Here is a 24523-nt window from a genome sequence, read left to right as displayed (position 1 = left end):
GTCTTCAACTGCTGGAGAGGAGAGTGAGGCCTGTTACTGCATCTGCTCCCTGGCCCTGACACCCCTCCAACCTCAGGAGCAACTGTCTTCTTCTACTTGAGCTGGCCCTCAGGCTGGTTGCCCGGGGGTCTCCTGCAGCCTTGTGCTGGGGCTGACTGGCTGACTGATGGGACTGCCCTGTTGAGTTCATGGAGTAGTTAGCCCCGTCGCGGATACCTAGCCTGCACTCAGCCTTTTTGCTAGGAATCTGAAGGTGCTACTTATGGAGAGCCTGCAGGTGCCAGGCTCTTGCATGCATTATTTCAACATCACCAAGAACATATTCTCTTTCAGATTAAAAACATGAGCCTTTGAAGGTGCGGATAATAAAGAATACAAGGTGGATAAGAAGCCACCTCTGAGGGACTTACTAACATGCCCAAAGTTACTGGTAAAGATGGTACCGAGACTTAAACCCAGAGTCGTCTCATCCCAATGTGGTCCTTTTTCAGTTACTGTCCATGGTCTTCCTAGAGTGATGACATTTACGTAGGAGTCAAGCATGACTCACTGCCAGTTCTGATACAGAGAACACACAGAGCTATAAGATTTGTGGAATCATCACATAAAAATTAGTGGAAAGCCGGGCATGGTGTTGATGCCTATAATACCAGCTACTCTGGAGGCTGAGGCAGGAGGATCACAAGTTCAAGGTCAGCCTGGGCTACATAATGAGACATCTCAAAATAATAATAATGTGAGTTTACCAGTTTATGTCTGCTCTGTATAGACCAGGAGAAGTTTGATTTCAGCAGGATCTGGATTAGATCACAAAAATAAAATTGTACTGTTTGTTCTTCTACCTTTAAAATATGATCTTTACTTCCTTCATCCAGCTCTGGAGCCTCTTCTCTATATCAGACCCTCTTCTTCCACCTAGACAGGTTGCTCCTGACTTCAGAGAATCGGGGCAGAAAGGATCAGTGACGCCTGTCCCACCCTCAGTGAGCCCTCGTGGCTGTGCTTTGGGGAGGGTGATGTACTCACTGCTGAAATGAAGAACTTGACCAAAGCCATTCAGATGACAATTTTCCACCAAGAACTCCACTTCGGACTGGCACACAGTGATGCAAGCCTCTTACAGGGTGTTGCCTCCTCCTCTTTGTTTCCAACCTGGTTCCTGGTGGCCAACTTGAAGTACTTTGAAACTGATTTTCATGACTGACTTAAGATTCCCAATCTTGAGCTCTTTCAGAATTGAGTTACAAGTGTCTAGAAGAGCATGCGTAATCATCTTTGCATTTTTTTTAAGAATAGGCCTGGCATGGTGGCGTACTTCTATAATCCCAGCTACTCAGAAAGCAAAGATAGACCAGGTGTTCAACGCCTGCTCAGGCACAGTTAGTAAGACTTTATATCAGAAACATAATACAAAAGAAAATAAGTACATGAAAGGGCTGGGGGTGTAGCTCAAGAGGTAGAGCACTTGCCTACCAAGCACAAGACCCTGGGTTCAATTCCCAGTACTGCCAAAAAAAGAAAAAAAAAAAAAAGTAGAGGCTTTTCTCACCAAGAGTATATTAGCTTAGCCATTCTCCAGATAGGACACAGGATGAGCCTGGAAGCCTAATAAGCAAGAGTAATATGGTCCTGACGCCTCACACCAAGAGATCTTCTTGTGTGGCAGGAGAAAGGCCTACTTTGTCCTATCTAGAGGTGGAACCTGTGAGGACTGGGCAGAGGTGGCCAGTGCTTTGATTTCCAGAAACCCTTATCTAGGCAAAGTCATAATCCATCTGAGATAGCGCTGAGTTGATGCAAGTCAAGTACGGTGGTAGGTTCCACCTGAACATTGAATGAAGAACCATGAATGTAGGCTGACAGTGGCTCAAGTGGTGGAGTACCTGCCTAGGAAGCATAAGGCCCTGAGTTCAAACCCCAGCACCACCAAAAAAAAAAAACAAAAACAAAAACATGAATGTAAATTTATCTCCAAGAACACCATTGACCCTATCCTAGTAGTAAGACATTTGAGCTGTCTTCTTAAAATCAAATGGCAGTATTTCACAAGGTAAATGTTATTGTCCTCATTTTACAAATGAAGTAATTAAGATCTGAAGAAGTATGTCACAGAGCAAATCAGAAGCACAGCTAGGTTTCTAAACCAAAACTGAAGCTCTTGGTAATAACAGCACCTCAAACAATGCCAGTCCGTCTCTGATCCAAAGACAGCAATTCTCCAGAGGGCTTCGTATGCAACAGATGCAGATGAAGGTATCAGCAAGATGCCTGGCAATGGGTGTCCAAGAGAGAAGGCAGCCAGAATGTTGGCTACTTGTCTCTGGCATCTTCCCACAAGGATAAAAGTCTCAAAGTCTTACTTCACAACTATAAAAGTGAAGTAGATTCTTATGACTGCTATCAGATATAGGGTGGGGCTGGCAATATCCACTGCAAAGCTGTCAAGACCCAAGTTTTTATTCCACCTCCCAGATCCACTAATCAACTCAGTCCCATGGATTGATTTCATGGGGATGGGAAGGAGACCAGGAGGAAGGGTAGGATCCTGCTTGGTAAGGTGGAAAATCTGACACTTCTCCTTATTCCCTGCTCTTTTTTGTTACACAACTTGTTACTTTGCACACAAACCCCAAAGGCAGGCTCACAGTGAGAATGACCTATTAGAAGAAACTGAACATTCCAGAGAAGGTGTCCGTGTGGCCTCTGCTCACATGCCAGTATGGATGTGAGAGTTCTTGCTGTGGTTCCAAGTCCCACCCCTCACTGGTGGCTGAGCCTCACATGCCAGAGACAAGTAGTCAGCATTCTAGTTGCCTTCTGGCCCAGCGGATGCTGGGGTCTTGCTGTAACCTTCATCTGCACCCACATGCTCTTTGTATGAGAGACCAGGTAGGGGTGGTTCAAGGTGCCATCATTACTGATTGGATGCATGGATTATCAGGAGTGCTTAGGACCCATTCACTCCCTGTTCCAGATGAGCTAGTTTGGGCAGGAGAGGCTGTTCCTACAATTCCAACCCTACTTTCTCTCAGAAGTCACCTGAGGTCACCTGGAAGGTACCACCCACCTCATGAAAGAAACTCTTCCCTTTGCTGTGGCCAGAGGAATGCCAGTCACTGAACAACTCCTAGATCACCAGTAGTGTCACTTCCACTCACTGCAGATCACCCAAATCTTCCTGCTCCGTGGCCCCCCTAACAAGGGGACTTCTTCCCACTCCCCTGTTACCTAACTAGGATATCTTAAATCTGTCAACATCAAGGGGAAAACAAAAATTAAATGTAAGGGTTTTTGTACTAAGTTCAACAAACTCAGCAGGTGTGAGAATATTAACACAGCCATTGGTATCATTATATGCCCACTAAGCAAACTTATGAGATGAGAAATACCAACCATAACTGAAACACGGAGAAATTAATGGACCTGGCTACTGTCACACAGTGAGTGGCAGAGCTAGATGACAGATCTGACCCAGAGCCTATTGCACTTTGGTCCTGGCTCAGGTGTCCTGCTCCATCCCTGCAGAGTGAACAAGCAAAGGGAGGCCCTGCCTCCTTCCCCTCTTATTATTGTGCCACAAGCACCATTCTCAATCCTTCTAGCTGTTCTTTTTCAGGACTTTCCTGACTCAGAAAGCATTGTAAGACACCCTCCCCACCTCTGCCCACTTTTGTTGTCTCCTCAATTTTGTGCACGCATACTTCCCATGCTGCAGCCACATGCCCTAACCCTCTAAATCATCTTACACCTTTATCTAATAAACACTTCCTGCAGCCCTGTTCTATGCCAGTGTGAATAGGTCTCTATCCTCAGGCCTCTTGTCTTTCTAAGCCTGAAGTTCTAGGACTTCCTTGGATCCAGCCTGCACAGCGAGCACAAAGTTTCCTGGTGCCCACCTTCCCTTGCCTGCCTCCTCTCCCAGGCATTCTCCCTGCCCTGACCCATATCTCTGCCAAGTCAGCCAGGTTAGCCCTGCTGCTTCCTGGCAGGAACAGTGTTTGTGTGCAGTGCCTGATGCTCAGATATTAATAACCACCACTAGGCATTGGTGACAGGTAGGAGGAAACCCAGCCCTGTGGCTTCAATGTCTCCATTCCAGTTATTTTTAAAAGCCCTTTGCTGTGCCCATGCATTAAGTGACACTACGCTTGCAGCCAAGTGTGCAGATCTCCAGACTCTGAGAAAAGGACAACAGCAATGTTAATCAGAAATGTTTATAAAACATGTTCCAGCTCTGTCCCTGGGCCCAGAAGCTCACACTTGCAAACCCGGCTCCAAGAGGCAAATCTGCAGCTTTCCTTGCAACGAGGCTCATGAGGCTCCAGGCTGAAAATCTGAGCCAGGGCAGCAAACCCTGAAGGCAAGAGACCCACAGAGCCACCTTCAGGCTGGTCTGGCTCCCACTCACATGCCTCACGCCAGGCATCTGGACGCCACCTGAGATGTGGCCCACAAAACTCCTGTAGGTGCATTTGGCCGACCTCATGGCATAGTTCTCTGGCCACCTCCATCATTGTTCATGCGGCCTGACAGCAGGTCCTCACCTGACCCCATCACACAGGAAGCCCCTCTGAGGGGCCAACTGTCACCTCTGCCTTCTGCTGCACCTTCTCCCCACTTGGTCAGAGAGCCAAGCCTGCTGCTTACAAAAGGATGACTGGTGACCAGGAGACCCTCTCTGTTGGTTCAGGTGCCTCAGGGCTGGTAACAACCCTGAGGTTGTTTTTACCTTTTCCTCAGCTAAACTTTCCTGAAGGAGCCAAGTGTCATAGGATCATCATGATAATAACTATCTCTCTCTCCCTGGCAACAGCTTTTACATGTGCAATTCCATGGTTTTCAGTATATTCACACACAGACTTAGGCCACCATCATTACTATCTAAGGTTAGCATAGTTCCATGACCCCCCTGAAAAGGAACCCCATAACCATTAGCCGTCACTGCCCTCCTTCCCTTTCCCTCCAACCCCTGGAATTGAGTAATGCTTGTATCTCCATGGATTTGCCTATGCTGGGTGTTACATACAAATGGAATCATTCCACATATGGTCTTTTATAATGCCCACTAGGCATTGTTGTGTGAAGTTTCATCCACATTGTAGCATGAGCACTTCATTCCTTTTTACTGCTGAACAATAATCTGTTAAGCCATCAAACACCACTTGTTTGTTCACTTACCACCTGATGGGCATTTTCCATTACAAAATGGATTGCACTGGCTCCACTGTTTGACTGCTATGATAGTGCTGTTCATGTACTAGTTTCTGTGTGGACACGTTTTCAGTTTTCTTGGACAAGTACCTAGGAGTGGAATTGTTGGACCATGTGCTACTTTTGTGTTTAACCACTTGAAAAACTTCCATACTGCACCATTTTACAATCCTACCAAGCACTGAACAAGATTTTGCCATTCTCTTTGAGTGGTCATAACAACCTACTTTTATTTGTCGGTACTGGGGTTTTGAACTCAGAACTTTGTACTCGCTAAGCAGGCATTCTACCACCTGAGCCGCACTCTCAGCCCTTTTTCACTTCAGTTGTTTTTTGGATAGGGTCTCATATTCTTGTCTGGTGCCAGTCTCAGATTGTGATGCTCCTATCTATGCCTCCTATGCAGCTGGGACCACAGGCATGCATCTGTGCACCCAGGTTGTTGATTGAGATGAGTTCTAACTTTATGCCCATGCTGCCCTCAAACTGCAGTCCTCCTGACCTCCACCTTCCAATGGAGGTATCAGAGATGTACACCATCACATCCACCCCTAAAACAGCTTTCTAAGGCTGGTGTCATTATACTTTACAACTTATAGATACAGGCACTGAGGCTCAGCAAGTAACTTGCCTGTTGTCACTCAGCTGGCAAATGGCAAGCCTGGAACTCAAACTGAAGTCTTATGATTCCAGATGCCCTGCTCTTCCCTCTGTGACCTACTGCAAAGTGGAAACCCTGCCTCCCCTATGAACAACAGTGTTTCCTACCCTTTGTCCTCTCTTGTCTGTGACCCAGTGACAAATCTTTCTCTACTGCAGGATGTATCAGGAAATGCTGCATTTCTGGCCTTCACTCCTTTTGGGTTTGTCGTTCTTCAAGGAAACAAGAGGGTCCACTTCATTAAATGGTGAGTATTTTCATCTTCATCATCTTTTTACCTCATTAACTGGGGAGGGGCTGGAGTTCTCATGTCCTTTGTCTGTGGTGGGCAGTTAGGGTTCTGAGCCCTCTCCAAAGCCTTGCGTTGAGGATGGTAACTGATCGAGGTAGTGTCTATTCCTAGGGATCTTATTCTTCCAAACGGGGGTCCGTGATTGCCAACAGCCTCCCTAGAGACAGAAAGGGCATGGGAGTTTGATTTCTGGGAAGACCTGGGGCTAGAGCCAGTATTAGGGAGGCAAAGTTCCCAAGAGAATTGAATCCTTAGGGCTGTCACCTGCTGAGAGCCAAAGTGAACCCTATTGAGACTGTGGGAGCATCTCAGCAGATGGCCCAATGCCTTTATCCACTGTTAACAAGAGAGGGGCTCACACACAGAGACCCCTGGAGCAGACGTAAATCACCATTATGCTCCCAACACCCTCCTCAGACCAACCCCAACTGTGCATGGATCTACAAGAGCTCAGATGCCTCCCTGCTCTCCCTCTTCAGGGTAAAGTGTCCTTAGCCAAGGAGGGAAGGGGTAAGTGTCCTTCCCACCCCTCTCCACTGTCACATCTAGTGTGTAAGAACCACTGCCTCAGCTGCAGCTACTACAAACAGCTTCCTCGCCTGGCCCAACTTTGGTTTGTTTGGTGTCTGTTCTGCTGCATGGCTGGGCAAACTCCCATATGGATATCCTCGAGACCCTTTTACTAGCTGGCCCATGTAGACATCTGTCAGTCTCACCAGGACACTGCATATTCTAAGACCCTGTGATTTCTGTTCCTTCTTAGGCCGCATCCTGCCATGTCTAAGCTGGCCACCTCCCTTGATGGGCTTGGGGAAATGGCTTCTCTTGGTCCAGTAGAGCCCAGAAGGGGGAAGACGGCTGTTAGTCCCTTTACCTTCTCCAGCAGAGCAAATGAGGGAGTCTGAGTCCAGGGTTGCTTTCTCATGAGCTTTCTTCTGGGGCTACTTCAGTCAACTCTCCTCTTCTACTCTCTTTAGCCCCACCACTGAGCTGATGGACAAACACCAAACACCTTCCTAACCGATATTGTCCTTGTGAAGAATGGCAATATGATTGACCAGGGTGCTAGAGAAACTGCTCCTCAGACATGCAGAGCTGGGTCCCATTCACAGTGAAGCCTGGTGTCACGGGTCTACCTGACATGCCTATTCGCTAGGCTTCCTCACATTAGCCCACTTCACATGCTTTCTGGTGAGGGTTTGGGGTCTCCTGTCCAACAAAATACTTTTCAAACAAAGACAGTGAGCAGGCTATGAATCTCCCACTGTGGACCATTTGCTGCCTGGATGTATCGGGGCGACTTGATGTTCCTTAGAGGACCACATTCTGACCAAGGGAATTGTCTCACAAAGTCCCTGTTGGAGAGCATGATTAGCTAGAAACAAGTAGGACACAACCTGTAACAGTCACGTACAGTCCCTCAATTACACTTACCTTTCCAGCAGCTACCATGCTCCCCTTCTTCTCCCACTTTTGTTTCATGTACCACTTCAGAAAGTCTGCTCTCCTGTCTCAATTTTATAACATGTAAACTTCACTTTCAAAAGAAAACTCCCTTCCTTTTCTATCTTGCTTATTGGAGCATAAATAGTCTGTGCTTGACTGTATATTAAGCACTGGATATTTATTATATTCTGTGTGAGTAGGAGAGATTGATAATTGGTTGATTAACAGAGGGACTGAGAGAGAATAGCATATGGCTACCTCAGAGCTGGTAATCAGAGGTGTGAGCTGTTATCCTGACCCAGCCATGATTTCCAGGACCACAGAGGTCAGGTAACTTTCCTCTGTCCCCTGAATTTTTTTCCAGCAGGAAATTGGGTGCATGCTTCCTACTACCTTTCTACTACTTACTAGGATATTGAGGAGATATCCCCAGAAAAGAGGAAGAAATATAAGAACTTCCTTGAAGATCTTGGGCACAAAACAAGAGCTCCAGTGGGGGGAGAGGGCCTTGAGGCTCCTGGGGCAGCCGTGCTAGGCAGACAGAGGGAAGTGAGGAGTAACTGATGCTGAGGCCTAGTTCTCTGGCTCTCAGGGACATCCACTTCAGGCAAGGCTCTGGTAATTTGTCTTTATAAATGTGACAAGGCTGAGAGCGGTATGTGGAGGTGAGATCCAGGCCCTGCCATGTACAGTAACCATATCACTTCTTCTGATTTGTGTCTGTCCTGCGGGTGACATACCCCAGTATCCTGTTTGCCTCTCTTACTGCAGCCATTCACTGGGCTGGTGGCTTCAAGGATTTTTCTACAATAACCCCTAAGCCCCTTTCCTGGTCAGTACGCTGCATGACTGTTCCGTGTAATCTGCTTTCTCTCTGGTATGTTGCCCTGCCCTCTCCTGAGATTGCTTGACATTTGTCTGCAGTGAACTGCATTTTCCACCCAGTGGCACAGTCACCTGAGAGACTCAACTCCCTCGGAACCCGGTTGCATTGTATTTCATTATTTGCTGTATCTTGAACTTCGGCCTTATCATCTCCCTGTGGCATCTTACATTTGACAGACCCATACAGATAATGCACCTCTATTATAAACCGTATCCTGAAATGACCCTGGGCACTCCACCTAGACTCACTTTCCATGCAAATGTTTCCCCTTTTCAGCCACTGTTGATGAGCCCGAAATCCTCCTATCACCCTATTATTATTGTGTGATTGACCAGAAAACTGTGGATTGAACTGTTCCAACAACTGTTCTCCAAGGCCTCTGCACTGCTGTCTTGTTTCAGTTCTGATTTTGGCTAAAACTGTGTCTGTGCCTGGAACCCCTTCCAGTTGGGGTGGGCTGTGCATCTACAAGACTTAGTTGTGAACAGGCAGCCTACAGCAAGGTGACAAGTGCTTTCTTTGTGCTTCTAGGAATGAAGTGACCAAGCTGAAATTTGAAGGAAAGACTTTCTATCTATATGTAAGTCAGAAAGAGGTAAGTACTGTCTTCCTCTCTTCAGGGAGGGCTGGGACACTGCAGTTATTCTTGATGGCTAGAGCCAAGTCTCATGGCTCCAAGTAGAGCAAAGACACCTGCATGCTCAACTAAGACCAAGGTCAAGACTTGGTGGTAAGGTATGAAAGGGTAGGAAGGCCCTGAGCACAGGACTTCCTCAGGGATGTTGATGACACCCAGAGGTTTCACACAAGAGATCCCTCCTACCTCCAGGAAATGTAGTCAAAGTGAGATTCCTTTTATTCCATATGGAAATTCCAGGTCCAAGTGCTACTTCTCACCAAGGGCTCTCCTGGTTCAACTTGTACTAGCTAAGACTCACTCTGATTGGACTTGCCAGATGTGAGGCAATGTATTGAACTAAGTTCCACCCTAGTGGGTCCTTTAACCTTCCCTTCCAGATAGCCAGCTGTCGAGGGCCTTCAGCAATTCAGTGTCCTGGGCTTCTTCACTCACTCAGCTGTTTCTAATGTGGAAATTTTTGCAGGAAAAGAAAATTATTCTCACATATTTTGCTCCAACTCCAGAAGCCTGCAAGCACCTCTGGAAATGTGGAATCGAGAACCAAGCTTTCTACAAGTAAGTGGACACATGTGATGGGGTCCACCTATCAAGCGAAATCACAAAGGCTGCTTTTTAGGGGAAAGATAGGCAACCCTTGAGAAACTCTTTTGAGAAAGGAGACATGAAGATGTGACAAAGCTGGCTTCCAAGTAAAACTCAGACCTCTTTCTGGGTTTTCGTGCCCCCAGGCAGTACAGAACTAAGGTCTGGGGCTGTGTCCTTGCTAAGTTGCTCAAAGAGCCTGCTTTGAGATGTCTTTGAACAATTCCCAATGGCAGAGCAAGACTGGTCTTTTGTGGGTAAAGACTGGGTCAGAAAAATCTAACATGTGTCCAGTTTGAATGAAGCTGTCCCTGTGGAGCCATTTGGAGTCCTAGAAGACAACAGTTCTGTAAAAAACCAGGTACAACCCAGAACAGCACCTAAGCCTAGTCCTAAGTCTTGGAAAGACTCTGGGTCTCCCTCCTGGTGTGCTGAACTAGAGTTAATGTCAATCCCTCCTGGTGTGTCTCTGCCATAGGTGCTACCAATGATAGGCCAAGTGCCCAGGAGCCTTAGGTAGGGCAGCTGGAGAAGGGCAAGGGCTTGGCTGCTACTGAAGCCAAGTAAACTTTGTTTACTAAAGAATTCTGTGAAGTCTGGCAGGCCATTTTCTTTGATTAAGGAAGTTGTAAAAGCATTAGGGAGCAAAGAAATAGCCATTGGAGAATCTGGGGTGATGCCAAGTAAAATGTTTCAGAAAAAAACTTGGTCTTGTTTTAAGAATAAAACATAACAATTTAGTAAGATGCTTCTTAATCAGGACAAGGCAAGTCGGTGTGATTTATTCCACCCAGGGTGAGCCTTGCTATCACCAATGCCCCTAACAAGCTAGGTCTTCTCTACTTCTTTACTGTCCTAAAGGATCCTGGAGAAATCAGACTTGCTCTGAGCTGACTGAGTACCTCCTCCCCAGTAAGCAGATTCTGCTACCTGCTAGCCATGGTGGGATCCTGGCCATCCTGGCCAGCAGAACGGGTCTTCTCCCAGTTACCAGGGCCACAGCCCCAGAGGCTGTTTCTTGGGGAGACTTTCTGAATTGTTTGATTCTCACTATAGAATCAGGGATGATCTGGGGCAAAAAGACTTCTAATCTGAGTGGACTTCTTTCTTCACAAGATGACATTCACAAGAGACATTAGTATGGTCAAATTTCCCTCCTGCTCCATCCCTACCTGTTCAGAGAGTAAAGAAAACATCTTTCTTTTGCTACCACCTTCCCTTTGCCTGTGAGGAGAGAGCCCTGGTTTGGCAGGTTACATAAACCAGAACCAGAAGCAGCTTGAGCTGCAGACAACTGCTTATGGAGCTGAAGAGCAGCCCAGGAAGGATGGGATTCCCTCCGTCTCCCCAACAGAGAGAGGCCGTAGCAGAGAGAAGCTGGCTCCACACCAAGCCATCACTGTCCTGAAGATAGCACATTTGGAAGCGTTCTCTGTCTCTTGTCCTTTCGTGCCTCCAGCACATTTTCTTAAGGTCTTTGTTTTTCCATCTGTGTCACGGGAACAGATTTTTGCTTCCAAACCTGTAACCAAATTCATTATCTGAGTCTTTCCACTAGTACCCAGCTCTGCCAGCATCCACACTGGAAACCAAGGTCATTTTTCAGTTTTCCATTGCCTCTTTAATGTCCTAATTAAGTATGGAAAGCTTCTAGCCTGGGTCAGATCCCCAATTACACCAAATCTCTGGTAGCAGCCACTTTAGCCTTGTTCTCAACATCCCTCACAGATCCCCAGTTCTGCCTTTGGCCTATGGTCTAATGCCTTGAAGGAAGCTGGGTCAGACTCAAGAACATGGGCAGGCAGGAAGGCAAGTAAGCTGAGGCCTCATGGAGCCCTGAGACAGAGGGAATGGTATATGCTAGGATCTATTTGTGGATTTGGGGGGACAGCTCCCTACATACTCACTGTACACTTATGCAAAGATTTTAAACCCAGATGGGTTCCTAGCTAGATTAGCATTATAGGTACCTGGACATGCTGTGCAGGTGAGTCAGGTCTTAGGAGACCCCTCTGGGTGGCTCTGCCCAAGCTTCCATTTCTAACTGTGTGAGAGCTAATGGAATTAGCAGTCACATGGCAGGGATGGGGGGTATTGGTGTTGAAGGTGGTAGTGTCTTACAGAGCTCATGGTCATCCAGAATCTCCTAAAGTGATGCTAAATAGGTATTCTGAGGAAGGAAAGATGCCTCCAAAGTCAAACAAATGATGGAAATTAAGCTAGTTCTTTATTGCAGGACTTCTCAGTCTCTGCTATTATGTAGGACTCTCCAGCGTATGGTAGAAAGGGCAGTCCCTACCCATAGCTACGCAGACACGGGCACAAAGGATCAAATACTAGGACTAGACAGGACTTCTGAGGTCAGCTAATTTATAGATAAGAACGAAGCTAAGAGGAAGTCACACTGCTTGTAAATGGCCAGGCAGGGACTGGATGGATGATGTTCTGTTATTTCCCCAGACCATCATCCCTGACATTTGTTCTTTTGGTCCCTCTGGTCAATCCTATGAACCTTGTTGGGGAGCCTTCTTTCTATAATGGGTTTCCACATGTCTGTCCTGGGTACTGAGACAGGAGGATAATCAACCATGAGCACAGCGAGTCATAAACATGAGCTATGAAGGTTTTTCTTGAATCATTTCCTCAAGTAGCCTTTAGAGCTGGGAATGTGCCTTAGCTGTGTGGAGTAGGTTCAGGCCATCTGTTATACTGGACTTTGCCTTGCTGCAGGCTGGAGAAGTCAAGCCAAGTCCGCACAGTGTCCAGCAGCAATTTATTCTTTAAAGGGAGCCGGTTCCGATACAGGTAAATAGTGACAGTAAGTAACAATTATGGTTCTATTTTCAGACCCTTCCCTGGAGCGCAATCATTCGGTGGGCCTTATTCTTGAAATCAAAGAAACTGATGAACTCTCAGAAAAACCTGGGGTTTCTATCTATGTCTCCTGTCTTCTAACCCTTTTACTGTCTCTTTCCTTCCCTTACAACAGCATCCAAAATACAAAATGTAACAGTGGTTATTTTCACATCTCACTATTTGCCTTTGTTTCTGATGGTTTATTGGAACATGCTGGACAAGGAGGAATCATTCCTAAGTAGGAATGGAAGATCCCAAAGACTCCAGAAATGGAGAGAGCTCTTTAAGATAGGCTGTCACAGTATTTTAAACTCTACCCCAGCAAGCAAGCCTTTCTCAGTTACCAAAGCATTAGGGAAGGGGTAGGTCAGAGACCATTTCCTGATTCAGCCAAAGCCATCTGAGATCATGGAGTTTAGAGCCTACTCCTGAAAAACTGTCTCACTTCTTGCTGCTCATTTTTATTATACTACTTATAGTGGCCGAGTTGCAAAAGAAGTAATGGAATCAAGTGCCAAGATCAAACGGGAACCACCGGAAATACACAGGTAGGCTGCCAGGGGCTTCACCCAAAACCAGTTCCAGCTAAGATTGCAGAATCTCAAAAGTCATTCTCAAAAAGAGAATCTCAAAAGAGATTCAAATTCTAGCAGTTTGAGTTCTGTGACACTTCTGGTCACAGTGGCTACCAAAAGGGACAGGAGAGTAGGGCAGAAGGGTGAAGAAACCTGTGTCAGCTGGAGGCATGGGGGAAGTCTTTAACCCATGACAGAAACAAGGAAGGGAAGACAGACTATTTGTAGATAGCAATCAGACCTAGGTGCTGCCTCACTCAGTAATTCTCTTGTTTCCCAACTAAGTTGATCATAAACCATGAAGGATGTGACAAAGCAGCAATACTTCTTTGCTTCTGGAATTAGCCCTTTACAGGAAGCAAGGGAAAACCTCAGATCCCTGCCATACTGGGTCTGAAATAGTTTCAGGAGCCATACTCCATGTACATCCATAAATCATGCATTTCCAGGAGCCCATCTTGTAGAACCCAGTAAGAGTCATAAAGAAAGGACTGGCCAAGAACACTAGGATCTGCTAACTACCCTTTGACTCTGGAAAGGACAGCATTACTGCCTGCCTGCCTCTCAACAGAGCCCCACTCAGCAGCCTCTGTTGTAAGTCAGGGGAGGCTGCCCATGCCAGTCTTCAGGCACATTTTCAGAAGTACTGCTCATCTGGAAGCCTTGTCCCCTGAGACCAGTGACACTGTTGATGCACTAAAGGAAAGTTACGGTGGGCCTAGGATATGAGGAAGTAGACGAGTTTGAAGCAGAGTCTGACTGGGATCCAGAAGCCAAAGGCAAAAGGTACTAAAGACTAAAAACAAGCAAACAAAACAAGAAAATCTAATACAGCCAAACAGTTCTAGAAGCCCCTATCACATTTGTCTGTGCACTGACTGAACCACATTCTCCTTCTTTAACTTCAGAGCAGGGATGGTTCCCAGCCGGAGTTGTCCCTCCATAACCCATGGCCCGCGACTGAGCAGCGTCCCCAGGACCCGCAGAAGAGCTGTTCATATCTCCATCATGGAAGGTGAGCCTGAGCTGCTGGGTTCCTCCATGTTGTGACTTGCCCAGGTTCTTCCTCAGGAACCCTGAAAAGAAGCTAAGTTGCATTAGAGACAGCAGCAAGTTTCTTGAAGGACAGAGGACCAGGAGCAGGTTTAAGGTTCTATGCAGAGGATGGGGAGTACCATCTGCCACCCATGCCTGCTGTGCTGCAGTTCAGGATGGGGTGCAGGTCTGAGGGGACTGGCCTAGTCCGATAGAAGACCTGTGTATATGAGCTGTGCCAGGTCCCAGGAAGTTCTCAAATGACTTAATATCAAGGTCTTCCATTCACTTTCTAGCTTTGACCAGTCTCCACAGCCATCAGCTGAAGCAGTTAACCAAAACATGAAAACTCTTGGTTCTTGTTTTTGAGGAGCTACTACCACCTATCCTGCAGATGTAGAAATGGATGATATTGTTCTCTGAATTCCTTACCACCATCTCAGGAGTCCAGAATGCCCCATCTCTCCATCCTTCCCTCACCTTGAGGGAGGTGGAGGTGGGAAGAGAACAGTATGTGCCTTCACCGAGCTAGACACTGCAGGGGCTAGGGCCTATCACCTCTCTGTTCTCTGAGTAATAGGCACTGTTACAGCTGCTCTTGGAATACTGCTGTCTGGCTATTGTTGATCCAACTGGATATGGATATGGGTGTAAGGTTGACTGCTTTCATTCTCAAAGATGGTGTTTTTGTATGACCTCAGAAGATCTCAAACAGCAGAAAACAGCAGGATTGCTTCAAATATTATGAGGTTAATGGAGTGGAAGCTGGGGAGGGAAGGCCCTTTGCCCTCTTGGGGGAATGCTGCTTGTTAATGAAGACCTGCTCAGGTGAGGAAAGATGTCACTCTGCTGTTCTTCTGGTAGGATCTACAGTTTATATTTAGCATACGTTACTATGAGTGTCACCTGAGTGTCTATCACTTGTGTATGATATGTAACTGCAGTCTAAGAGCTGGCTAGACAACCACCACAAACCTGGCTAGCCAACTACCATCAATTTAGTTCATTATGTGAGTATCTTAGTTGTTTCATTGGTAAAACAAGGAAATCTTCCTTGCCTGTGTGCAGCAAGGAAGCTAATATATGTGAAGTATTTTAAAGAACATTTTAAATCACTTGCTAGGTAGGCAGCAAGCATAGTGCCAAAAGTCTTGGGCAGGAAGTCAAGGATGGAGTTCGAATAGCAGCTCTGCCATGCAATTTCTGGGTAAGTTGCTTCACCTCTGAGCTTCCTCTGTGGAATGTAGTGTGGATGTGAGAAGGACTTGCGAACTACCAAGGCTAATTGCTGTGCACAGTGTGGAGTTATTGAGTACAGACTATCGTCAGTAGTCTCCTCCCATTTTAGACTGAGCTGGAGAGGTGAGCGGGGCTCTCGCTGTCCCTTTCTTTGGGGGTGTACATCTCAGGGAAGTGGTATTTCTTCTCTCCTCTCTGTGACTCTTTTTTCCCCCAACCTCCCTGTGGCTAAAGCCAGCAGGTTACTCCCAAGGCTTCTACAGAAAGTTGAAGCCACAACGTCTGTAAATCCTAGCTACTCAGGAGGCAGAGATCAGGAGGACTGCAGTCTGAAGCCAGCCATATCTTGAAAAATAAACATCACAAGAAAGGGCTGGTGGAGTGTCTCAAGGTGTATGCCATGAGTTCAAACCCATACAGCCAAAAAAAAAAAAAAAAAAAGGTTGGGACAACAGTCTTCTAAGGAAAAGGCAAACCTTAAGGAAGCCAGTATGAATATAGAGTATAAAATGGAGAGAATTCCCAGAAAAGGGAAGGCTAAGGCTGACTGCATGGGGATACAACTCCCCATGGAGCAGCAGTCATGTGGAGTTAGCAGAAAAATCGTCATGTTCCCCCAAAAGACAAGCTGTGGGGCTGCCTCAGTTGCCCACCCAGCTCTACCCCAGAACCTGTCCTCTCCCATTGCAGCAGGTCCTTTCCCTAAACTGTTCACCTTTGCTTGCAAAATGCTGGGTGAGGGACTGCTGAGGAATACAGACTCCCCAGGGCCAGAGTACTTCCTCCAAATCTTAGCCTCACAGAATTTCCCACTTGGCAGACCATGGCTCACCAGCCTCTCATGTGCTGCTCCCCAAACAAACAGGTTCTTCATACCCCAGGCCCAAGGCTGCCAGCAAACAATCTCAGCCTATGTCCCCAGACACAGCCCTCAGCAGGACCCATTGGCTCAGGAAAAGTAAGCAGGCATCCCTAAGGCAGAAATGACCCGGTGACAGTAGGAAGAAGAACATCTTGTTTGGATGGGGAAAAAAATGTAAGATTTTAGGAGTTAAATAGCTTTATCAGTGCAGGGCTATCAAGCCTGTGATAAGATAGTTTCCATGAGGCAACAGAGGGTTTTATCTTTAAAAGTGCTAACCAACACAGCTGACCCTAATTGGAGGATGCGATGAGGGCCTTAGAAGACAGGCACCAACCATAACTCCAAGGTCCTTGCTCTTGGATATGCGAAATTGGTTCATGCGCCATCAAAGACTTTCCATATGGCACAAAAATTATCACAGAAACCATCTGATTTTTCCAGAGAAGCTTTATTTGCTATCTATACAACCAATGGGGAAAAAATTATATTACCATAACATTACAGTTTGAATAAAGCCATATAATCCCAATGAAGGGGGACTCTTAAAAGTACAGAGTGAGTTGTTTAGCCCTACTACCTGCTGTCTAGGTTGCTAAAATAACACAGAACTAATACAGGCCGACCCCAAGAGGCTCAGGTATGTCAATTTCCTTTATGTGCTATGCCCTATAGAGCACCCCTCAGCAGCAGAAGGCAGGACACATTCAATTTCCAGCCCCAGAGTGCTACTCAGCCCAAAGCTAGTGTTGACTATATGCCATAATACAGGTGGTCCAGATAAAGCCTGTATTTGTGAGCTTACATCCTAGATTTTCTGGGACACTTTTTTTGAGGAGGGGAGGAGTGCTGGGGATTGAATCCAAGACCTTGTACATGCTAAGCAAGCACACTACCACTGTGCTCTCTGGGATTGATACCTCACCCTTGGAGAGGTTGAGCCCTTATATGGGCCTCAGGAAAGCGCTACAGGCTGGGGAAGCATTACTTTTTATGGCTCTAAGTGTAACTGAATCCAGTCCCCTGATAACGGCAGCCTCTCAGCCTGATGTGAGGCTTAGAGCACCAGAGTTCTCTCTGTAGCACAGGAAGCACTGTTAGGGGCTGCCATGGCATGGGGTCAGTGAAAAGCCTTGTGCCCTTTTCCTCTCATACCTTCCCCTGCCTGAGTCGTTTCTACTGAAGAAGTATGGTGAAGAGTCTGATTAAGATTCACACCAGGGTCCGCGTGCAGCTCCGGCTAACTAATCACTGCCACCGGCCCTTAAGCATGCGCATCCTGAGGATGGGGCCCAGGCTGCAGGGTAGGGTCCTGATGGCTGTGCACCCTGGCTCACTGGGAGCCTCCTCTGGGCAGGGGCAGCAGCTGGAGTACATCCAAGGTAAAAGAGACCTCCTTTGTTTTGCTATGCCACTTAACCCAGATCCTTCCCACGGCACCCAACCTTCTACCCTCAACTAACAGGTTTGATGAAGGGCAGGGAGAGTGTGGTTTCTGTAGCATTGTAGACTAAATTTCTTGTTCAGAACTAACCTGATTTGGAATGATAAGCTTACAGTTCAGCTGAAGACTGGCATTTACTGAGCAACTGTAGTGGTCAGGCAAAACACACATCTATCCATTATCTTGTTCACCAAAGAACACTAACACCTCAATGTAACGTAGCTTCTGGTGACTCTCACTTGCTGTTCTCTGATGTTGCAGGGTCTGCCTGTCTCCTTCCCCAGCCAGCTTAGGGCTTAATTGTAGACCAAGCTAAATTTGCACTGAAGTGGCTGCTGACAGCAATGCTGGTCATACTTTGGAAGATCTGGCAGTCAAGAGATGTCCTTGTGAAAGGACAGGCACCTTTGTGAAGGTTGCAGAGAAACGGGGGCAAAGGAGGGCTTAGGAGATGACTGAAGCTATTAGCACCCTAACATTTGTTTTATCACTGATCAGGTACAAATTTCTCCTACCCCATGTGCAATGGGAGCATCAAGGAGAAAGGTTGGGTAACAGGAGAGTGGTGAAAGCATCAAGAGTTCTGGAATGAGGGAGAAGGGCTCTAATTTCACATTATTGCACAAGTTTCTTGGGTGGTTGAGAACTACATCTAAGGCAGGCTCAGGCTGTAGACTTAATCCACTCCGGCTGATTCATTCCCTGCAATCCAACTATATGACCAGTAACACGATGAAATAGAAAGAGGCTTGGGTTCCAGCCTTGGCTTTGCCATTAATCAACCACATGATTTCAGGCAAGTTCAGTAACTTCTGACCCTTCCTACTTTATGAAGTTGTTGAAAGATAAAATCAAGTGTTTTTAAAAGCTTAAAACATTATACAGGGCTGGAGGAGTGGCTCAGGTGGTAAAAGCACCTGCCTAGCAAGCATGAGACTCTGAGTTCAAATTTCAGTGCCACCAAAAAAAAAAAAAATTCTACAAATTTAAGATTTTAGCATAGGACTATGAGGAGCTTCTGAAAGCAGAAGTTGAGCGCCACGGCCAATACAGCACTGATAAGAGAAAGGGAAGTGAAAATAGAAAGCAAGTGTCCTGCCATCACTTCTCCCCACCACTACTCATTGAAAACCCAGATTCCAGGCTCTTTCTTTGGAGAATCCTTAACTGTGCCTATGCTAAGATGAGCTCCACCAGGATGCACAAGGCTAAGGCACAGGGAGCCAGGAAAGATGAGAAACCACTGCTGAAAGGTTACTATCACATTTTTAAGAGGCCTTTGAGCTTCTGGAGCTAGCTCAAAACTAGACAGCTCCCTAATCAGGCCTAGTGAGGTCATATCTTTGCTAAACTGAGAACCTGGGGCAGTCTAGGACCATGAAGGTCTATTGAAATAAACAGAAGGCTTTTCTTGTCATAGGCTGGGGAGCCACTCCAGGGTGGCCAGGAGTGGAAAACATAGATGCTCCACCTGCAACAAGAAGCTGCTTCCTTGGGAACTCTGTGATGCACTATACTTTAGGACTATGAGCCCACAGGCTCTAGCCTAGGGGGCTGCTGTTTTGCTAGGAACATAACCAGCTCCTGGTTTTCTCTGCCAGACCTTAAGCCCTGGAAAGAGAAAAGTTTCAGAGACAAAAAAGAGATGAGTAGTTTTAGGGGTCAAAAAAACCCTTTCTCCTAACAAGAGAATCCCCTACCACACGCCTACAAGATCTCAGACTGCTTTGTGCTGGATGGTCTAGAGACACAGGAGCCAGTAGCTCACACCTGCAATACTAGCTACCTGGAGGTGGGGGGAGACTGACACATCAGGAGGATTGCATTTCAAGGCCAGCCTGCACAAGTAGTTCTTGAGAACCCATCTCCAAAATAACCAGAGGTGTGGCTCAAACAGTAGAACACCTGCTTTGTAAGCACAAAGCCCTGAGTTCTATCCTAAATAAATAAATAAATAAATAAATAAATAAATAAATAAATAAATAAATAAATAAAAACAGGAACTATCAGGCTAGTCTAGACCTAGCTCCTCTTAGGAGGGAGCTGGCTAGGGACTGCTCCGCTTCACCATCAGGAAGCACTTGGGGAAAGCTGAGAGGATGACAGCAACTGTAAAAGTCCAAAGGATTGGCTCAATATGGTGCATGCTAAGTTATAAGGACCTCTATACTTGATAAAGCTCAGTTAGGCAAAACACATCTCCCCTCCCCATTCCTGCTTCTCAGGGTCCTCTGCCTAGGAGACAGACTTCAGCTCCATGAATTGTGGCACCAGTTCTGTATCAGGGAATCTGTGATTCAGATCCTCTTTCAAGTTGGGACTATAAAGGTGGGAAAAACAGTCTTTAACAAATTAAGGCAAAACCATAAGTAAAAACAAAACCTTCCAAAATGGCACGTAGTGGCCACTGCTGCTGGTCACACAGCGATGGGTACAAAGTATGAAGTATGTGTTGGGACCCAGAAAGCCTAGTCATGTATTTTGTTTTGCCTTTCCAGGCCTTGAGTCCTTAAGGGACAGTGCCCATTCCACCCCAGTGCGTTCCTCTGCCCATGGGGACACCTTCCTGCCACACATGAGAAGCAGCCGGGCAGACAGCAATGACCGAGTAGCTGTGATAGCGGACGAGGCCTACAGCCCTGCAGACAGTGTGCTGCCCACCCCTGTGGCTGAGCACAGCCTGGAGCTGATGCTGCTTTCCAGACAGATCAATGGAGCCACCTGCAGCATTGAGGAAGAGAAGGAGTCAGAGGCTAGCACCCCAACTGCTGCAGAGGTGGAGGCCCTGGGAGGAGAGCTGAGGGCCCTGTGTCAGGGGCACGGCGGGCCAGAGGAGGAACAGGTGAATAAGTTTGTTTTCAGTGTCCTCCGTTTGCTCCTTGTGACCATGGGACTCCTCTTTGTTTTGCTCCTCCTCCTGATCATCCTTACCGAGTCTGACCTTGACATTGCCTTTTTCCGCGATATCCGCCAGACCCCCGAGTTTGAACAATTCCACTATCAATACTTTTGTCCCCTCAGGCGATGGTTTGCCTGCAAAATCCGCTCAGTGGTGAGCCTGCTCATTGACAGCTGAGAGGCATGACTCCTCCCAATAACTAGCCAGGTGGACCAAGGAGCCCGGCTACCCATTCCCAGCAATGGGACCCATCGCGGAACCATCAGCACACACACCAAGTCCTCTCATGACTCAAAGTCCACTGCAGCCTAGGAGGGTTGTCTCCCAGAAGAAGAAAGGGATAGGCCTACACCCTGTTAAACTGGGAAAACTCATTTTTTTCAGAGGTTCTTTCAAGAAAGGCTCAGCAACTGTTTCTCATCCTTCAATTTGCAGTATAATTTTTGGTTTTGATTTTTCGTAGATGTACATTATTTTGGAAGTATCCAAATAAAAAAATGATTTATTTTATTATTACTGATTATCACAGTAGTGTCACCTAGCAAATGGGATGCTAGTTGAAGTCTAGAGAGCTGTTGTCCTCTGTACTCACAGATTTCCTACTGGTGCCACTGGGTTCCAAGAGACTCATCACGGCAACCTTGGCAGGGCAGGCCAGGTGTCTTGGACAACGGAGACTGTTTAGGTTTTCTTGCAAGGCAGAACTTTTTTAAAAAAAGTAAATATCCATGTAGAATGATTAAATGGAAAGTTGCTTCTTATGATTGTCTGAGCTGGATTTTCTTTTCCTTTTGTTTTTTTCAAATCTGAGCAGAGTGGGCATCTGAAGGGACATGGCTACAGCAGCAGCAGGGGTGGGGTAAGTCTGTCCCCTTAGACTAGAGCCTAGTAGGCATCACCCTGAGTTTTGTACAATGAACTAAGACTTCCATGATATTTTTCTGAAGAACCTCAAGACTTTTATAGTGTTCCTGCAGTGTTAAATTAATTCAGTGGTGCCAGAGAGAGAACTTACAGAAATGTCAGACAGTGCAGTTAGCAGACGCCAGAGCTCAGTTTCCTGAGAGCAGTGCTTATTTTGTACACAGTGGGTCCCTCCCCCACAAAAAAAAAAGACTATTTCAATTTATATTTTAACAGCAAAATGTTATTTTCCTATCTACTCATATTTTGTTTTTACTTTATGGATTAAAAAAATAGAACCTGATGAAACTAAATGATGCAAGAAAGAAACTGATCCTGAGAAAAGCATCAGATCAACAAACAGCCTTGGAAGGGACCAGGCAAAGAATCTCTTTAAATAGGATTTCTTTCTAAGAGATGCCTACAAAAGAAAGGTGAATGTGGCAGATACGCAACACCTAGATGTAGAAATGCTGCCCCCTAGGGTCATCCTCTGCATCAGGAAGTCAGTTCTAGAAAAGCACTTACCATCCTTGTTCAAAGCCTAGAAGGTCACACACAGCACAGGTACATGAAGGGTGAGTCCCTAGGCCCGAGCTCCGTACCTCTTAAAATGGAACTCGTTTTCATCTCAGGGAGAGATTTCTAAGTCAACAGGGGCCGAGGATGATTTAAAGACAGTCAGTGGAGAAATACTCCTGGGACCACACAAGATTGGAGCAGCTGCTGAAACCTGTGATGGTGGACCGCCCCAAATACAGAACAGATTGAGTCCCTTGTAGGTTTGATCTCTCCTGTTTTGTCCGCTGAGGTGGTAGAACCATGTCCAGAATTCAACAGCAGTAGAAAAAGTAGGGTTGGGGAATAGAGGGGATTTGTATAATTTTAAAGACATCCTTTTCATCTAGACCAGCAGTCAGCAAATTTCTTCTGAAAGGTACCAGATAGTAAATATTTACTAATTTTGGTTTTGCGGACCATGCTGTGCCATGACTACTCAAATGTGCCATCCTCACACAAAAACAGCTATCAATAATATGTATGTGAAAGAGCATGGCTATAGTCCAATAAAACTTTATAAAAACAGTTGAATTTAGCACACGGCCATAATATACCAACCCTGATCTAGACAATACAACCAATATGTTAGTGGAAGAGGGTCAGCTTTAATTCCTGTCATGTATGAAGGACCATTTATTTCCCTATGGAGGCACTGAGGTTGCTTGGTTACAGGGTGCTCGAACAGCCAACCAGCAGACATGTCTGATGCCAAGGAGAGCAAGATGAAGTACTGGGATGTTAAAATGTGGTGAATCTAAGAATGGAAATGAGCCTATATGGTGATTCCATACCAGCAAAAATTTGGGCAGAATCAAAAACATAAGTGACAAGACAAACTGAGGGAGATCCTAGCAAAAACTAGGGATCACTTCAAACCAACTAGCCACTGCCACTTGTCATCTATTTAACAAAGGCTTTATATAGCACAGGACTAAGGTAAAAAAGTATACCTAGAGATGAAAAGGCTGTTAGGAGACAGGGGGCTGGTGTTAACCTGGATTTCTACTGTTTTATGCAACATAGCAGATTACCTTCTAGTATAGTGCTCCTACCTCAGTCTGTAGAATACGGTGTCTCTATGCAGTGAGTGATAGCCTCATCTCTGACCTTTCATATCCACACTAGAGAGAGGCAGTATTCCATTGCCTAGTGTGTTACTCGTATCTAGATTTCTAACAGATCAGTATTCATACCATTTCCAACAGCTGAACAGAAACTTTCGGGTTATTTGGGTTTTTTTCCAGAGCTTATCCCAGAAAATAATATGGGTAGAAAATGTCCTTCAATTTGCTTGTGGGTGACTAGTCTTTTTTCGGTATCTCCCCATCATTAAGAATTGTTCGAGTTTTTAATGTGGTTTTACTGTGTTCTACTATGTCTTTCATTTCCTTTCAAAATTAGCTTTGTCTCACTGTAGAAAAAAGCAATGATTTGCATAGTGTCATCTCTCAGAGGAAGTAACTCCCTCTGAAGAGCAGTGTACTGCATCTTCACGCAGTAGAGGGTAAACTACCTGCAAATGTGAATTTCTTAGTTTCATTTAAAAATATGTAGTTGTTAACCTTTCATGTGCCAAAAACTCATTTACATTTTTTCCTTCAAAGCAATGTACTTTTTTCTACATATGCAGTATGTAGTTAGCATAAAATCATTGGTGCCAGGAAGACTATTTTTAAATTTAAATAAATATTTAAATACCATGGGAGAGTGGGTTCTTTCTTTTTTACCTTGCAGCCTATTTCATTTTGTCAAAACTTATCAACTCACAGGTAAAAGGGTATCAGCTAACTGCTGGGATCATATACAATATCTTCACTATTGTCCACCCAAAATACATACTATTAGAAACTGAGAAGCTATTAATGTGAGTTCATTTTGGGCTTTTTTTTTTTTTTTTTTTTTTTGAGACAGTATCTCAGTCCTTAGGCTGGTTTCAGGTTGGTCTCAAACTCACAATCCTCCACCTCCCCAGGACTGGGATTACAGACATGCACCACTTTGGCTGTCCCATGTGGGATGATTTAAAAGGTGAATTACAGCACATTTTTCTGATGAGAAAAATCAAGAAGGTTAAGTGGTTTTCCCAAGATTACATAGAATTTTGCTGAATGAATGACTTAAATCTTTGTGTCTGTAACCCAAAAGCTCCCTGCTTTCCTGGAGAACTTCCTTTATAGAAAGGAATTCTAATGCCTAATTCTGCTAATGCCTAATCATTTATGTTTACTTCTAGTCTGACCAAGTCTTTGTCTACCCAAAATGGAAATCAGGAAGTCACAATAACAAAAGGCTGGGTGACTGGAAGAAAATAGGACAGCAGAATTTAGAGCTATGTGCAGCGCAGTAAAGGTTTATCCCAAAGAGAGAGCGCGTGACACACAGATAAATCACAGAAGTTGAAGCCACAAAGCTGTACGCCAGTTTCCAGAAG

At 45.8% G+C, this 24523-nt stretch overlaps 1 protein-coding gene across 3 annotated transcripts in view; it reads left to right on the top strand.

The window, feature by feature from the left end:
• Frmd5 (FERM domain containing 5) overlaps positions 1 to 23790 on the top strand; it is a 314393-nt gene extending 290603 nt beyond the window's left edge. Inside the window, exons 8-15 of one of the 3 annotated variants that reach the window (XM_074065848.1) lie at positions 6031 to 6119; positions 9028 to 9091; positions 9600 to 9691; positions 12449 to 12523; positions 13054 to 13122; positions 14058 to 14164; positions 20228 to 20571; positions 21445 to 23790. In XM_074065848.1, coding sequence (XP_073921949.1) covers positions 6031 to 6119; positions 9028 to 9091; positions 9600 to 9691; positions 12449 to 12523; positions 13054 to 13122; positions 14058 to 14164; positions 20228 to 20571; positions 21445 to 21510 — 906 coding nt within the window. In that variant the 3' untranslated portion in view covers positions 21511 to 23790. Of the gene's footprint in view, positions 1 to 6030; positions 6120 to 9027; positions 9092 to 9599; positions 9692 to 12448; positions 12524 to 13053; positions 13123 to 14057; positions 14165 to 20227; positions 21390 to 21444 lie in introns of those variants that run through there. The other 2 variants (XM_074065847.1, XM_074065846.1) reach the window with 2 other exon arrangements.
• The last annotated feature ends 733 nt before the right edge of the window (positions 23791 to 24523 follow it).

Source organism: Castor canadensis, chromosome 2 (assembly GCF_047511655.1).
Source record: "Castor canadensis chromosome 2, mCasCan1.hap1v2, whole genome shotgun sequence".
Classification (NCBI taxonomy): domain Eukaryota; kingdom Metazoa; phylum Chordata; class Mammalia; order Rodentia; family Castoridae; genus Castor; species Castor canadensis.
Note: the sequence above shows the minus strand (reverse complement) of the source record. Positions and strands in the feature narration are given on the sequence as shown.